General features: G+C 36.9%; 1 protein-coding gene and 1 pseudogene across 9 annotated transcripts in view; one reads left to right on the forward strand and one right to left on the reverse strand.

Annotated features, from left to right (window-relative positions):
• LOC105495658 (peroxidasin like) overlaps positions 1–16,629 on the forward strand; it is a 507,670-nt gene that overhangs the window by 378,874 nt on the left and 112,167 nt on the right. For 8 of the 9 annotated variants that reach the window (XR_011607033.1, XM_071068254.1, XM_071068255.1 and 5 more), the window contains 2 exons: positions 11,982–12,062; positions 15,496–15,608. Coding sequence is in view for 8 of the 9 variants with exons in the window: in XM_071068254.1 (XP_070924355.1) it covers positions 11,982–12,062; positions 15,496–15,608 (194 nt within the window). In the remaining variant the exon portion in view is untranslated. The remainder of the gene's footprint in view (positions 1–11,981; positions 12,063–15,495; positions 15,609–16,629) is intronic. The other variant, XM_071068251.1, reaches the window with a different exon arrangement.
• Positions 5,483–6,569, reverse strand: LOC105495691 (ribosome biogenesis protein BRX1 homolog pseudogene; annotated as a pseudogene).

Genomic DNA, 16,629 nt, shown 5'->3' on the forward strand with positions numbered 1-16,629 from the left:
GTCATCAGGGTGTTCTGCGTGGCCAGCTCCCAGGCTTCATGTGTGTATTATTCAGAGGCCATATTGAAGTCCTCCCAGTACTCTATTCCCTGATGTGAGATATCCAGCTCCAGCATTTGGTCTTTCAGCCAATCTTACGTCCTCTTAGAACCAACCCCAGCTAACAGGGTTTCCTCACTCAATGTACAGTCCTACAGAGCATTTATTACCTGAAAGACAGCTTAAGTCACCATTTTCTGTGGTTACCACTAACCACCACAGTGATCAATCTGTAATCATCACAGTGATCTCTCTGTGTACCAGTGCTGAGGGACTTCGAAAGTTCATGGAGAAGGCATATTAGGAAAAAACTGTGCATGGATTTCATTTTTTTTTTTTTTTCACTAAAATAAATTGGCACTGACTTGTTATAGCATGTCACGTTGCCATGCTGCTCTGTCTCTCAGGTTTGCCTTTGCTTTCTAGTTCTCTGCTGCTGTTCACCTCTACCATGTCATCAAGTCCGCTGATCAAGCAGACATCTAACTAGGGAAGTAAATGCTAGTCTCCGCTTCTGCGTGTCACTTTCAATTTTATGGGAGGCAACTCTCTTCTCCATATCCAAGAAAATGAAGGGCCTTGTATTAGTCGGTTCGCATGCTACCATGAAGAAATACCTGAGACTGGGTAATTTATAAAGAAAAGAGGTTTAATTGACTCACAGTTCTGCATGGCTGGGGAGGCCTCAGGAAACTTACAATCGTGGCAGAACGCACCTCTTCACAGTGTGGCAGAAAAGAGAATGAGTGCCAAGCAAAGGGGGAAGCCCCTTATAAAACCATCAGAGCTCGTGAGAACTCACTATCACGAGAACAGTATGGGGGAAACCACCCCCATGATTCAATTATCTCCACCCAGTCCAGCCCTTGACACGTGGGGATTACAATTCAAAGTGAGATGTGGGTGGGGACACAGAGCCAAATTATATGATGACTCTTCCTCTCAGCACTGCACTGCCCAAAGACATGGGACCCTCTCTCCCACAGTCACCTGGTGGTGTTGGACAGACTCTGGATCTGCTCAGTAAGCCCCACAGGGGAGAGGCAGTGCAATCCTGCTGGCCCTCTGCACCTGGTGGCTGGGACACATCTCACTTTTCTCCCTGTGCCATAGGCCTTAGCAGCAATACTAAGACAGATGGAAAAGCTCCCTTAATACCCTGCTACCTGTGTTTTCAGAACCTTCCTGGTCTCAGGTATTTCTCTGTGTCCCAATTCAGACTCAAATGTGTAACTTCCTTCCTAGATAGATACTTTAGCCCTTATTTTAATTTTAAAATATATTTTGTAAGCAGAAGGTAAATACTGAATAAATGTGCACCCTCAGTCAGTAAGGGCAACATGTGTTGTGAGCTATGTAGAGTGTTGTGGGATAGCTGCAATGTGGGAGCGCTTTCATGGATGGTGTGGACTCATTCATGATGTTTCACTGGTAACATCCCCAGAGGTCACTGCGACATGAATTATTATTATTATTATTTTTCAATGGGATTTTTTGGAGGGGAATAGGTGGTGTTTGGTTACATGAGTAAGTTCTTTAGTGGTGATTTCTGAGATTTTGGTGCACTCATCATCCAAGCAGTGTACACCGCGTCCAATGTGTAGTCTTTTATCTCTCACCACCCTCCCATCCTTTCCCCCGAGTCCCCAAAGTCCATTGTATCATTATTATCTATTTTCATCCTTATAGCTTAGCTCCCACTTATGAGTGAGAGCATAAAATATTTGGTTTTCCATTCCTGAGTTACTTCACTTAGAATAATAGTCTTCAATTCCATCCAGGTTGCTGCAAATGCCATTATTTCATTCCCTTTTATGGCTAAGTAGTATTCCATGGCATGTGTGTGTGTATATATACAATTTATTCATCTACTTGTTGATTGATGGACATTTGGACTAGTTTCATATTTTTGCAATTGAAAATTGTGCTGTTATAAACCTGCATGTGCAAGTTTCTTTTTGGTATAATGATCTCTTCTTTTCCTCTGGGTAAATACCCAGTAGGGGAATTGTTGGATCAAATGGTAGTTCTACTTTTCTTTTCTTTTCTTTTTTTTTTTTTTTTTTGAGACAGAGTCTGACTTTGTCACCCGGGCTGGAGTGCAGTGGTGCGATCTTGGCTTACTGTAACCTCTGCCTCCAGGGTTCAAGCGATTCTCTTCCCTCGGTCTCCCGAGTAGCTGAGATTACAGGTGCATGCTGACATGCCTGGCTGACATTTGTATTTTTAGTAGAGATGGTTTTTTGCCATGTTGACCTGGCAGGTCCCAAACTCTTGGCCTCAAGTGATCCACTTACCTTGGCCTCCCAAAGTGTTGGGATTACAGGCATGAGCCACTGTACTTGGCCTGTACTGTTAATTCTTTAGGGAATCTCCACACTGTTTTCCACAGTGGTTATACTAGTTTACATTCCCACCAGCAGTATAAAAGTGTTCCCTTTCCACTACATCTACACCAACATCATTTATTTTTTTAATTTTTTGATTATGGCCATTCTTGCAGGAGTAAGGTGGTATCACATATTTGCTTTGATTTGCATCTCCCTGATCATTTGTGATGTTGAGCATTTTTTCATATGTTTGTTGGCCCTTTATATATCTTTTTTTTGAGAATTGTCTATTCATGTCCTTAGCCTACTTTTTTGGGGATTGTTTGTTTTTTTCTTGCTGATTTGTTTGAGTTCCTTGTAGATTCTAGATATTAGTCTTCATCAGATGCATAGATTGCGAAGATTTTCTTCTATTGTGTGGGTCGTCTGTTTGCTGATTATTTCTTTTACTGTGCAGAAGCTTGTTAGTTTAAGTCTCATTTATTTATGTTTTTGTTGCATTTGCTTTTGGGTTCTTGGTCACGAAGTCTTTGCCTAAGCCAATGTCTAGAAGGGTTTTTTCTGATGTTATCTTCTACAGTTTTTATGGTTTCAGGTCTTAAATTTAAGTCCTTGATCAACCTTGAGTTGATTTTTGTATAAGGTGAAAGATGAGGATCCAGTTTCATTCTTCTCCACATGGCTTGCCAATTATTCCAACACCATTTGTTGAATAGGGTATCCTTTCCCCACTTTACGTTTTTGTTTGCCTTAATGAAGATCAGTGGGCCATAGGTATTTGGCTTTATTTCTGGGCTCTCTGTTCGTTCCATTGGTTTATGTGCCTATTTTTATAACAGTTCCTTGCTGTATTGGTGACCATGACCTTATAGTACAGTTTGAAGTCAGGTAATGAGATGCCTCTAGATTTGTTCTTTTTGCTTAGTCTTGCTTTGGCTATGCAGGCTCTTTTTTGCTTCCATTTGAATTTTAGAATTGCTTTTTTTAGTTCCGTGAAGAATGATGGTGGTATTTTGATGGGAATTGCATTGTATTTTTAGATTGCTTTTGGCAGTATGATCATTTTTCACAATATTGATTATCCCCATTCATGAGCACAGGATCTGTTTCCATTCATTTGTGTCATCTATCATTTCTTTCAGTAGTGTTTTGAACTTTTCATTGTAGAGCTCTTTCACCTCCTTGATTACGTATACTTCTAAGTAGTTTATTTTATTTTTTGCAGTTATTGTCAAGGGAGTTGAGTTCCTGATTTGATTCTCAGTTTGGTTGCTCCTGTATATACCAGTGCTACTGATTTGTGTACATTAATTTTCTATCCTGAAACTTTGCTGAACACATTTATCAGTTCTAGGAACTTTTTGGAGGAGCCTTTAGGGTTTTCTAGGTATACAATCATATTATCAGCAAACAGTGAGTTTAACTTCCTCTTTACTGATTTGGATGGCCTTTATTTCTTTCTCTTGTTCAATTGTTCTGTCTAGGACTTCCAGTACTATGTTGAATAGAAGTAGTAAGAGTGGGCATCTTTGTATTTTTCCAGTTCTCAGGGGTAGTGCTGTCAACTTTTCCCCATTCAGTATTATGTTGGGTTGTGGGTTTATCATATATGACTTTTATTACCTTAGGATATTTCCCTTCTATGCAAATTTTGGTGAGGGTTTTAGTCATAAAGCGATGCTGGATTTTGTCAAATGCTTTTTCTGCATCTATTGATATGATCATGTTATTTTTGTTTTTAATTCTGTTTATGTGGTGTATCACACTTACTGATTTGCATATGTTAAACCATCTGTGCATCCGTGTTATAAAACCCATTTGATTATGGTGGATTAACATTTTGATATGCTGTTGAATTTGGTTAGCTAGTATTTTGTCAAGGATTTCTGTATCTATATTCATCAGGGATCTTGGTCTGTAGTTTTCTTTCTTCCTTTTTTATTTTTGTTTTGAGACGGAGTCCCACTCTGTTGCCCAGGCTGGAGTGCAGTGGCGCAATCTTGACTCACTGCCAGTTCTGCCTCCAGGGTTGACGCCATTCTCCTGCCTCAGCCTCCCGAGTAGCTGGGACTACAGGCGCCAGCCACCACGCACGGCTAATTTTTTTTTGTATTTTTAGTGAAGATGGGATTTCACTGTGTTAGCCAGGATGGTCTCAATCTCCTGACGTTGTGATCCACCTGCCTCGGCCTCCCAAAGTGCTGGCATTACAGGAGTGAGCCACCGTGCCAGGCTGTAGTTTTCTTTTTCTATTATGTCCTTTCCTGGGTTTTGGTGTTAGGATGATACTGGCTTCATAGCATGATTTAGGGAAAATTCCCCCTTCTCTATCTTGTGGAATAGTGTCAGTAAGATCGATACCAATTCTTCTTTGAGTGTCTGATAGAATTCAGCTGTGAATTCTAGACATTTTTTGGCAAATTTTTTATTACTGTTTTAATCTCACTACTTACTATTGGTCTATTCTGAGTTTCTATTTCTTCCTGGTTTAATGTAGGAGGATTGTATATTTTCAGGAATATATCCATCTCCTCTAGGTTTTCTAGTTTGTGCACATGAAGGTTTGCATAGTAGCCTTGAATGATCTTTTGTATTTCTGTGGTATTGGTTGTAATATCTCCGGTTTCATTTCTAATTCAGCTTATTAGGTTCTTTTCTCTTCTTTTCTTGGTTAATCTTGCTAATGACCTATGAATTTTATTTATATTTTCGAAGAACCAGCTTTTATTTTTTTCATTTGTCTTTTGTATTTTGCTTGTTTGCTTCAATTTCATGTAGTTCTGCTCTGATCTTTGTTATTTCTTTTCTTCTGCTGGATTTGGGTTTGGTTTGTTTTTCTTTCTCTAGTTCCTTGAGGTGTGACCTTCCATTGTCTGTTTATGCCCTTTGAGACTTTTTGATGTAGGCATTTAAGGCTATGAACTTCCCTCTTAGCACCGTATTTGCTTTATCCCAGAGGTTTTGATAGGTTGTGTAGTATTGTTCAGCTCAAACAGTTCTGAAATTTCCATCTTGATTTCACTGTTGACTTAATGATCATTCAGCAGCAGACTGTTTAATTTCCACGTATTTGCATGGTTTTGAGGGTTCCTTCCGGAGTTGATTTTGAATTTTTATTCCACTGTGGTCTGAACAGGGGGATCAGGAGGAAGAACGATCTTTGGCACTTTCTTTCTCAGTTTCTGCACATCTTTCACTTGCTGACTCTCTCTGTATTTTGCAGGTGTGATGGATATTATGACATGGCAATGCATTTTTGGTGCCTGGTGGTGAGAATTTTCATATAAAGTTGATCCTCCAAAACTTCCCTGAATAATGTTTATGAGATTTAAGACAAAACAAGGTCCTATTTCTACAAGAGGAACATCTTCTTCTATGATATGAAACTTCTGAAACCATATCCTATTATCCAAAAAGATGAAAGTGAACACATGGACCATGAATGGTTGGCTTTTGGGATGATAGCACAGTGTACTAAAGATCTGAATTAAGAGTTCCTTTAACAAACCATAATGTAGTAATTCATCAAAAGCTGGGTCAAGGCAAAAGGGGCCGAGAACCTTTCAAACAGTTTCCAGTTATCTTTAGTTCAGCTAGGGTATGAATATTTTGAACAAGAAATTTAGCAGATGGTCCATGAGATGAATTTGAAAGCTACATAAAGAGATCCTGTTTTTTCTTAGCTTCAAAGTATATGCATTTATTACAGTTTTTCATTTCACAGAGCTCGCTAATCACAAATTATTTATACTTACGATCCACTTTAGTGTCTGCTTTAGAATGAGGCATCAACATTCTCAAGTCCTGCATAAAATGTCTTGTTCTGAAATTTATTTATTCCTCTGGGAGAAAAGATGAAAATCCATTCCTTGTTTTTTCACTCCCCCTTGCAAACACGGCCTGGGATCCAGTCTCCATCTTCTTCCTCCACCTCCTCTGCGGTGGCTCTCAGCTTAGCTGGCCACTCGTCCTCTTTTTTGTTTCTTTTTGGGTTCTTTGTCTGAATTGCCACGCCTCCATACTGTTTCCTCTTGGTTGCCGCCACCTTGCCTCCACACTAATTATTTGTTCTCATTATCTACATCTTCTATTTGTAAAGAAAATTTTATTTAATCTAAAAAATTCCCCAAATTTATACATTTTTAAATTTTAACTTGTTTATTTCAGCCATTCTACCAGGCTGCAACGATACCTTTCCATTCTTGACTGGAGTCCAGTATAATTATTTTATCTTCCAAATATGTTGCATCTAAAAAAACCAAACAAACAAAAAACAAGCAAACAAGAAACACTGGTGAGAACTTTTTTTTTTTTTTCTTTTGAGACTGAATCTTGCTCTATCACCCAGGCTGGAGTGCAGTGGAGCAATCGCAGTTCATTGCAACCTCCACCTGCTGGGTTCAAGTGATTCTCCTGCCTCAGCCTCCTGAGTAGCTGGGATTACAGGTGCGTGCCATCACTCCTGGATCCTTTTTTTTTTTTTTTTTTTTTTTGTATTTTTAGTAGAGACGGGGTTTCAACATGTTAGCCAGGATGGTCTCGATCTCCTGACCTCGTGATCTGCCCACCTTGGCCTCCCAAAGTGCTGGAACTACAGGCGTGAGCCACCGTGCCCGGCCAATGAAGATTTTTTGTGTGTTTTTATCCATATACTTGATAAAATGTGGAAAGGACAGAGCTCTTTATCTGGGTGACATGATCTATTAATTGATATTTCTTGGGTATAGATGTTCAATCATTAGAAATCCTTTATAAAGAGTTCCTTTGGGCCGGGCGCGGTGGCTCAAGCCTGTAATCCCAGCACTTTGGGAGGCCGAGACGGGCGGATCACGAGGTCAGGAGATCGAGACCATCCTGGCGAACACGGTGAAACCCCGTCTCTACTAAAAAAAAATACAAAAAACTAGCCGGGCGAGGTGGCGGGCGCCTGTAGTCCCAGCTACACAGGAGGCTGAGGCAGGAGAATGGCGTAAACCCGGGAGGCGGAGCTTGCAGTGAGCTGAGATCCGGCCACTGCGCTCCAGCCCCGGCGACAGAGCGAGACTCCGTCTCAAAAAAAAAAAAAAAAAGAGTTCCTTTGTACCCTGTTTTTACTACCTCATCTCTGTAAAGAGGCAATCTATAGAATGCTAAAATCATGATATATTGTGTCTATAGCAACTGATCTGTGTTATGTTCTGTCATAATTCTGTGACTCACTTTCCTCATCTAATAAATGCTCATGATTATCATAATTTGGGGGGAATAATATCAATGCCATTAATCTGCAGTAGAGCATACTAGAATTCATAGTGTCTTAATTCTAGTATTTTTAACCTTCTTATTTCCTAGTAGTTCCAAAAAGATTATTAGCAAACATTCTGGAACCATTTGGTACATGGTACAAAATACATTTAATGTATATTGAGTACAAACCATGTGGTATCACTATTTTAGTCACTGGTGACTTAGCAGTAAATACAGCAGAAGGATCCCTGTTCTCTTGGAAAATATGCTTCTCATCTGAAGGGAAAGAAAAGGAAATAAATATCCTGTATTCCAGAGAGTGTTAAGTGTGATGAAGAAGCAACAAGGCATAGGGCCAGAAAAATGTACCAGGACATGTCATTTAAAAAGAGAGGTCAGGGGATACCTCTAGAAGGACATGACATTTGAGCAGAGAGCTGAGTGAAGTGACAGTCAGAGAAAAAAGGCAAATCACTTACAGCAGTTAAACTAACAACAGGCTTTATGTTAGTAGCAACAGAAACCAAAAGATGCTGGAATCGATTCTTCAAAGTGTTTTGAAAAAAATAACTGTAAATCTAATATTATATAAGCATCAACTCCTTCATGGATAAGAGCTAAGTAAAGATAGTTTCAGAAAATAAAACTGAGAATATAGTATTGTATACCCATCAAAGCATTCAAGAATGAGGGCTAAAGATTATCTTCTTGAAGAAAGACAAAATCTTAAAAGAGCTGAGATTCAAAAAAAGAAATCACTAGTGAATAAAGAACCTGATGAACATATAGATAATATTAAAATATTTTCTACATTCAATAATAATTGTAATCATTAAGGTATGACATTGAATAAAATTATACAATTAAATACTGACTTACAATGGAATATATGTTGGAAAAATGTTTATTGGAATTAAAGTTTTATAATATTTTTACATATCTGAGATGAGGTGTTGGCTAATAGGTTGGTTAATCTATTAATTTCAGGCTTGTAAGTATGAATGCCACAGATACTAAGGGTAAATAGTAAAGCATAAAAATACGATTATAAGTTTCAAATCAGAAAAGTGAAAGTGATGAATTAGAAAACCAACAAATTAATTGTTTAAATAAAAGTTAAGAAAGGAGTAGTGGCAGCAAATTTACAGATGAATTCTGTAAATGTCCTAAAAGTCAACCCAGTCTTAAACAAAGTTTTGCAGATAATATAAGAGGAAATACACTTCAAATTAATAAAAGAAATTATGGACAAAAAAATCTTAATCTCTGTAAAAAATATTGCCCCACTGACTCCACTGATATTACTAGATTAATGGAGGACAAATCATTTTAATAGATGCAGGGAAAACATTCGATCAAATTTATTAACTAATTATTAAGAGAAGGTCTTAGCAATATAGAAATAAAATGTTTTCTACAAAAAACACCCTTTTTTGTAGAAATAAAACCATAGAAAATTACATTTTTAAAGGTGAAATGTTAGAAATATTTCTATTATTATTATTATTATTATTAGAGATAGAGTCTTACTCTGTCACCCAGGCTGGAGTGCTGTGGTGCGACCTCTGCTCACTGCAATCTCCACCTCTTGACTTCAAGCGCTTCTCCTGGCTCAGCTTCCCCAGTAGCTGGGACTACAGGGACGCTCCGCCACATCCAGCTAATTTTTGTATTTTAGTAGAGACAGGTTTTTACCATGTTGGCCAGGCTGGTCTCAAACTCCTGGGCTCAAGTGATCCCCACTCGCCTTGGCCTCTCAAAGTGCTGGTATTACAGGCATGAGCCACTGCGCCTGGCCGAAGTATTCCTTTGAAAATTAGGAAGAAGATTGCATGTACTCAGTGTTGTAATGGAAGGTCTAGTCTTTACAAAAAGGCAAGACATAGAAAACAAATGTTATGACTTTAGAAGAAATACATACAATTTTATTTGTATATAATAGGATTTTCCTCATACACAATCCAAAAACATCTACAAATAAACTATCAGACCTAAGAGTTCAGGAAGATGATTAGATATGACATTAACAAGTAAAAACTATTTTTCTTTCTACATGCCAGCAACAAAATGCCTAATTTTATTTTAAAAACAAAAACTCCTTAAAATGACGAGAAAGTATAGTTAAAAATAAATCTAACAAAAGATGTGCAAGAATTGTGTAGAAGAAAAATAAAATGTCATTGTAAGAAATTGAAGAAGACAGACTTACTATTGTAAAGATGCTAATTCTTCCGCCATTGATTTATAGATCAATGCAATTCCAATCAAAACCCTAAAAGAGTTCTTGATGGAAACTGAAAGGATAATTCTGGAAGGCATATGGAATAACAAAAATCCAAAAGTAACCTAGATCATCCAAATACCAAGATGGTATTACTGTATACTACTCAGGAATAACATATTGTATGATTGGCCCAAGGATTAACAACTTACCAAAGAGACAAACAAACAAACAAACAAACAAACAAAACGGTATGTGTAAGCATGAGCAGAAACTATGGCTTCTCAATAATAGTTCTGGGAAACTCATTATCCACAGGGAGAAGGTGAAATTACATCTTTATATCACCCTACACATCAAAATCAATTCCAGATAAAAATGTTTTAATATTTAAGACATTTAACTCTTTTTGAACAAGAAGTAAAATTATTATGATAGTAGTATAGAAAGATTTGCAAAACAAATTACAGGAAACTATTAGCCTATCAGAAAAGAGGATAATCTTATCTACATTAAAATTTGGATATTCTATTCGTCAGTCAGAAATAGCAGATATTTGCAATATATATGACTGACAAGTGTGTTTTGTGTTTTGATATCTGTAACATATAAAGAATTCCCTAATTTAATAAAAAGAATTCAATTAACAAATGGGAAAACATAGTCAATACAGCTTGGGAAAAAGTTAAATTTGGTATCCTTTCTGAGAATTAATGTAGGTATCCATGAAACGATTGGTTTCTGAGCGTGGACCTAAGATGTAAACTCCATGGTTATTAATGAACTAATTTAGAACTGAGGTCGTGCGTTGAGTGAAAAGGTGAGAAGACCAACAATTGGAACCCCTTGGCATGTAGAGAGAAGAAAAAGCTATGAGTGATACTATAGAGGAATTTCCAGCCTCTGGGTTACACAAAATCCCTGAGGAGACAAGAGTCTTAACAGCTAAGAAAAAGTTATTCCCAGAAGGAGAGAATCAAATGTGTCAAAAGCCACAAAAAGTTGCATTCAGTAAAGATTGGAATTTTTTTTAAGGGTCTGAACAAGGACAGTTTCATACAGTCAAGGAAATCGAAGCCTTAATGAAAGTGGTGTGGCATAAAGGGGATAGAAGGGCCATAAGCAGAGAAACGTATTTGTTTCTTGGAAACAAGTGAAGAGGGAAACAGTAAAGAGACAGCAGTGGAGATGGGGCTGGGTCATGCGGAACAAGGGGAAGGGCCTGTTTTTCCTAGGTATTTTCTAAAGGAAGGAGAGGCTGAAAAGATGGAAGAGCATGAGCATTAAATAATTTAAGATCACTCAGGTGGCAAGATGGGGTGAGATTTGCAAGTGACCTTTAAAAGAAGAGTTATTTTTTCAATTTAGATGAGGATAGGAGGGGAGGTAAGAATGGGTGTATAGATTGAATGACACCTCTGTGGAAGAGGAGTATAGGATTTGAGGAATTTATAGTCTGATGGATTCTGTTTTCTTTGTGGAGAAGTCAATATTGTGTAGGAGAAGGGTATTCCAAGAGATGAAGTAGGTGACTTGAAAGAGAAGTGAATGCTTGAAATTCATTGCTGTTGATGTAAAATAGGATCTGGATTGACAAGGGCAGTTTGTTCCTGACAAACCAGGACATAGGATCACTCTGTTTTTACTCCAGATATTTTGTGAGAAGAAATGCAAGAAAATGGTGGAGGGTAGTTGAATGAAAGAACAATGGGGTAAAGGAGTTTAGCATTTTGGAAGAAAAGTGGTAAAGGTGATAAAACTTGGGATCCTGAATGAAAGTTCTTTGAAAAGGAATTTGAAGGAGAGATTTTATTCCAGTGAACAGTTTGCAAACTGGAGAGACACAACCCCTAGTGTAAAACAAAGGTGCGTTCCAGAGAACAAAGAGAGAGTTCAAGTTTCGTAGCAAAAGTTTCCGCCCACGTTCCCAATCAGGTTCATTTATGCAAATGAATGATTCAAACTTGCTGAGTTCTGATTGGTTGGTTCAGGTAAGCTCTGAAGGTCTTGAAGTTAAAAAGATGTGTGTTTTCAGGGATCTCAGAGTATGTGTGTCACCTCTGGTCAGGAAATGGCTGTTTGGCTCTATTTTACATTTAAGCACAGTTAGCCGCTTGGGATTCATCCTGAAGGATTGGATCTTTCAAGCTTCTATTTATTCACAGGAGCTTGGCTGAAAAGGAAAGGGAATGAGACTAGAAGATTGTTGGTCACCAGGAAAGAAGCAGATCGCCTTCCAAGTCTAGGTAAAGTCCAAATGAGGAGATGCAAGGGCATAGTGAGAAGAACTTTGCTTTAGGGTGTGGTGTTAGATATTTCCAAAATATTACAAGTGATGGCACAGCTCGTGGTAATGAGCATCTGTTGTGACAGGAGGTGAAAGCAGCTGGCAATAAAGGACATCAGACAAAGGAGGCTATGATGTGAAAAGTGAGACACTGGAGACGTCTTGATTGGATCAGGAGCGTCACTGCCTCATAGGCTGACCCTGGTCCTCATGAGATGTCCATTATGCATTGTCAGGCATCAATCAGCCATGGTCTCAGCATTCTGAAATGCATGTGTTAACTTAGAATATAGCATGAGGTTTAAATACATAAGAAAAATAAGATTCCAACAGAGGAACTGAACCTTTTTATCTTTGTCAGTAATAAATGTTTGATGTTACCATAATTTTTTTTCAGAAATACAGAAACATACAAGAAAGATATGATGAAAGCGCTTATTTCCTTTATCGAAGATCCAGCCTGGGTGACAGAGTGAGACCCTGTCTCAAAAGAAAAAAAAAAAAAAAGGAAGACAGTTTGGTAGCTTTCCTAAAAGACTGCATATTTTACTACCATAGGGCTTGGCTTGTGCATTTTTGGACTTGTTTTGTTTTGTTTTGAGATGGAGTCTCACTCTATTGCCCAGGCTGGAGTGCAGTGGCTCACTGCAACCTCCACCTCCTGGGTTCAAGCGATTCTCCTGCCTCAGATTCCCAAGTAGTTGGAATTACAGGCTCGCACCCCCATGCCTGGCTAATTTCTTGTATTTTTAGTAGAGACAAGGTTTCACCATGCTGGCCAGGGGTTTTGAACTCTTGACCTCAGGTGATCCGCCAACCTCAGCCTCACAAAGTGCTGGGATTATAGGCATGAGTCACTGCACCCGGCCACATGTTTAAATTTTTAAAGAAGTTTCCAAACTCTTTTCCAGAGTGCCTGTACCATCTTATATTCCCACCCACAATGTATGAGTAATTCAGTTTCCCTGCATCCTTGCCTGCCATTTGTAATTTCATTATTTTGTATTTCAGCCATTTTTATAGGTGTGTAGTAATATCACCTTGTGGTTTTAATTTGCATGTCACTAATGACTTCTGATTTTGAGCACCTTTTCATATGCTGATTTGCCATCTGTATATCCTCTTCAGTACAATGTCATGCCTTTTGTCCATTATCTGTTTGAAGTGTTTGGTATTTTACTGTTGAATTGTTGGGTTCTTTATATATTTTAGACCCTATTCCTTTCTGCATGTGTGGTTTACAAATATTTTCTCCGTCTATAACTTGCCTTCTGATACTCTCAGCATGGTGTTCACAGCACAGAATTTTTTATTTTGATGAAGTCCTGATTACCAATTTTTTTCTTTAATAGATCAAGCTTTTTATGCAAAGTCAAAGAACTTTTGGCTTAAATAGCAAAGATTTTATCCTATTTTTAAAATAATAGTTTTACATTTTATATTTAAGTTTGTTGTCCATTTTGATTTACTTTTTTTATAAAGTATGAGGCTTAAGTAAAGGTTTATTCTTCTGCCTATACTTATCCATTTGCTATTGTACCATTGGTTGAAAGGCTTCCAGTGAACTGCTTCTGCACTTTTGTTAAAATCTATAGAGCATATTTGTGTGGGTCCATTACTGGGTTCCTGCTCTGTCCCATTGATATTTGTGTTTGTGTCTGCCGTTTCCTCAATACCAGTCTTGATTACTGCAGCTATATGACCCATCTTAAAATCCAGTAGATTAATTGCTCTCACTTTATTCTTTTTTGTCAAAACTGTTTAGTTATACTAGTTCCTTTGCATTTCCGCATAAATTTTAGAATAATCTCATCTATATCTATGAAAAAATCTTGCTGGAATTTAATGAGAATTACATTTAACCTGTATATCAACTTGTAAAGAAATGACATCTTTACTGTCTTTAGAATTTCAATCCATGCATATGTGTTTATTCATTTTTTTATCTTTGATTTTGTACTACAGTATTTTTTAGCTTTTAGTTTATAAGTACTGTAGATATTTTGTTAAATTTATACCTAATTATTTCATGCTTTTGAGCAATTTTTAAAAAAAAAATCCATGTCCATATGTTCATTGATTGTATATAAAATAAATACTATCTATATATTAATACATTTGTCTTGTATCCAGAGACCTTGCTGAACTCACTTTGGAGTATTTTTGATATGTTTTAGGATTTTCTACATAGACAATAATTTCATCTGCAAATAGGGACAGTTTTATCTCTTCTTTTCCATTCTGTTTGCTTTTTATGTCCTTTTCTTGCCATGATGCACAGGCTAGAAATTGCAGTACTGTGTTGAATCAGACTGGAGAGAGCAGATATCCCTGCCTTATTTTCTATGTGAAAAGTATTCACTGTGTTTCCTTACTCTAGGGCTTTTGTACATGTTCTTTTCCAAGTTGTAGAAGTTCCCCTCTATTTTTATTTTCTTTCTGAGAGGTCTTTAACTTATAATGAGTGTTGAATATATGCAAGCACTTTTTATTTATTGATACTATTATGTGATTTTTCTTCTTTAGCCATTAATACGATGGATTATATTGATTTATTTTCAAATATTGAACCAGTATTTCATCCTGGGAATAAACCTTACTTGCTCATGATGTCTAAACCTTTTCATATTGATAAATTCTATTTGCCGATATTTTGTTAATGATTTTTGTGTATATGTTCATGAGAAGTATTTGACTGTAGTTTTTTTTTCTTTGTTATAGTCATCATCTGGTTTTGATATTAGGATGAGCCTCCCAAAAGGAGTTGGGGAATATTCCCTCCTCTGTTATTTTATAGAGGAGAGTCTATAAAATTGCTGTTACATTTTTTAAACACTGGGTCAAATTCCCTGGTAAAATAATTTTAATTCCTTCCTGGGGATTTCTTATTTGGGGAGTTTTAAGGATTAGGAATTCATTTTTCAATAGTTATAGAGCTATCTGAATTATCTATTTCATATTAGGTGTGTTATGGTAGTTTGTGTTTTTTGAGGAAATGAGATGCTCACTGAAGAGCTGGATCTTTTTATCTTAGCCACAAATAAATTTTGATGTTACCATATAGTTTTATTTCACACTTAACAAAAAGTACTGAGACAGAATAATGAAAATGCTGTACCCACAGCTCAGCTGAAGAGATACGTGTTAAAAATGCAAATGTAGTGAAAGTTTCAGTGCATTCCTTTTGCCTAATTCCTGCTCTCACCTCTGCTCTACTTGGTGCCAACATGGGTGTGATGCTTGTTATTCCCCTAGATGTCCAAGTAATTGATTTTTAAAAAACTAGTGTGCTTAACCAATGTGACATTCAGATTCATACCTTTGACTCAGCTGGCATATATTGACAAAAATGATATTATTTGACATGATGTTATTTTGGTTTGTTTCTACAGCTCTTGCAGTGTTTACTCAACGTCCTCAGGATACAAGTGTAGAGGTTGGAAAGAATATAAACATTTCATGTCATGCTCAAGGAGAACCACAGCCCATAATTACTTGGAATAAGGTAAGATCTCAACTAAAGTACAGTAATATTAAAAACACTGACAGATGTATCGACCCACTGAAGTGGAGGTAATCATTCTCATATTGATTTTTTACTGTTGCAACTTTTGCTAGCAAATAATACTTTTTACATTGCAGCAGGTTTATTTCCTGTTTCTTATTTTTCTTTCTTTTTTTTTAAGTAACTGTATCTGATTTTGGGTCAGTGTTTTGATAAGGTTTATCCTTTCTCATTTGCCTGGTGATGAAATCTTCATAAGCATAACTGAATTCCTCTAAGGAAAATTGGTTTTGACACATATAAATTAAGAGTTTAGTGGCTAATAAGAAACCATTTTAAATTAATAACTCAGAAGTGGATTAAAAGTAGGTCATTGGCTGAAACAGGAAAGGAATGGAAAACCTAATGTTAAAGAAACAAGAAAAAGTAGTTCTAAAGTTTCAAACCCTGAATGGCTTTAAAGAAACAATAGCTCCTTACTTATGTATCTTACATCTTTTGGAAACCATGTTCTTCCAACATAACTGCTTCTTCTGTTTTAAGTTTTTCATCAAAACAAAATGGTCGGTCTCAGATTTCAGTGTTCTTAAAAATCAACAAATTTGCACGCCTGAATGTCAGTTTTTGAAATATTTTGACAAAATATAAAATCTGTGAAAGGTTACAAAGCTGTTTTCCAAAACCCACTTGGCTTATTTTTATTGCTGCCATATATTAACAAGGCCTTCTTTTGTGCTGTAGCAAGTCTCACATGTCAGTCTCTATGAAGAGTAAGTTTAGGGGTCTCAATCATGAGTCTTTCGGTTCACGTCCTCTCATTAGTCTGAATATTTTTTAAAACCCCTTTTAATTTGATATTATACATTAAAATATTTTTATGCTAAAAATAGAAAGTGTGAAAAATATACATTTTGGGCAGTCTCTAAAGCCTTATTCTACACTCTATGACATGCATCATTATATAATCACATCAGCAGAATATCTCAGCGTCTACTTTGTAAAAGGTAGCTTTTAATCACAA

The sequence above is a fragment of the Macaca nemestrina genome, chromosome 8, assembly GCF_043159975.1.
Source record: "Macaca nemestrina isolate mMacNem1 chromosome 8, mMacNem.hap1, whole genome shotgun sequence".
NCBI lineage: Eukaryota > Metazoa > Chordata > Mammalia > Primates > Cercopithecidae > Macaca > Macaca nemestrina.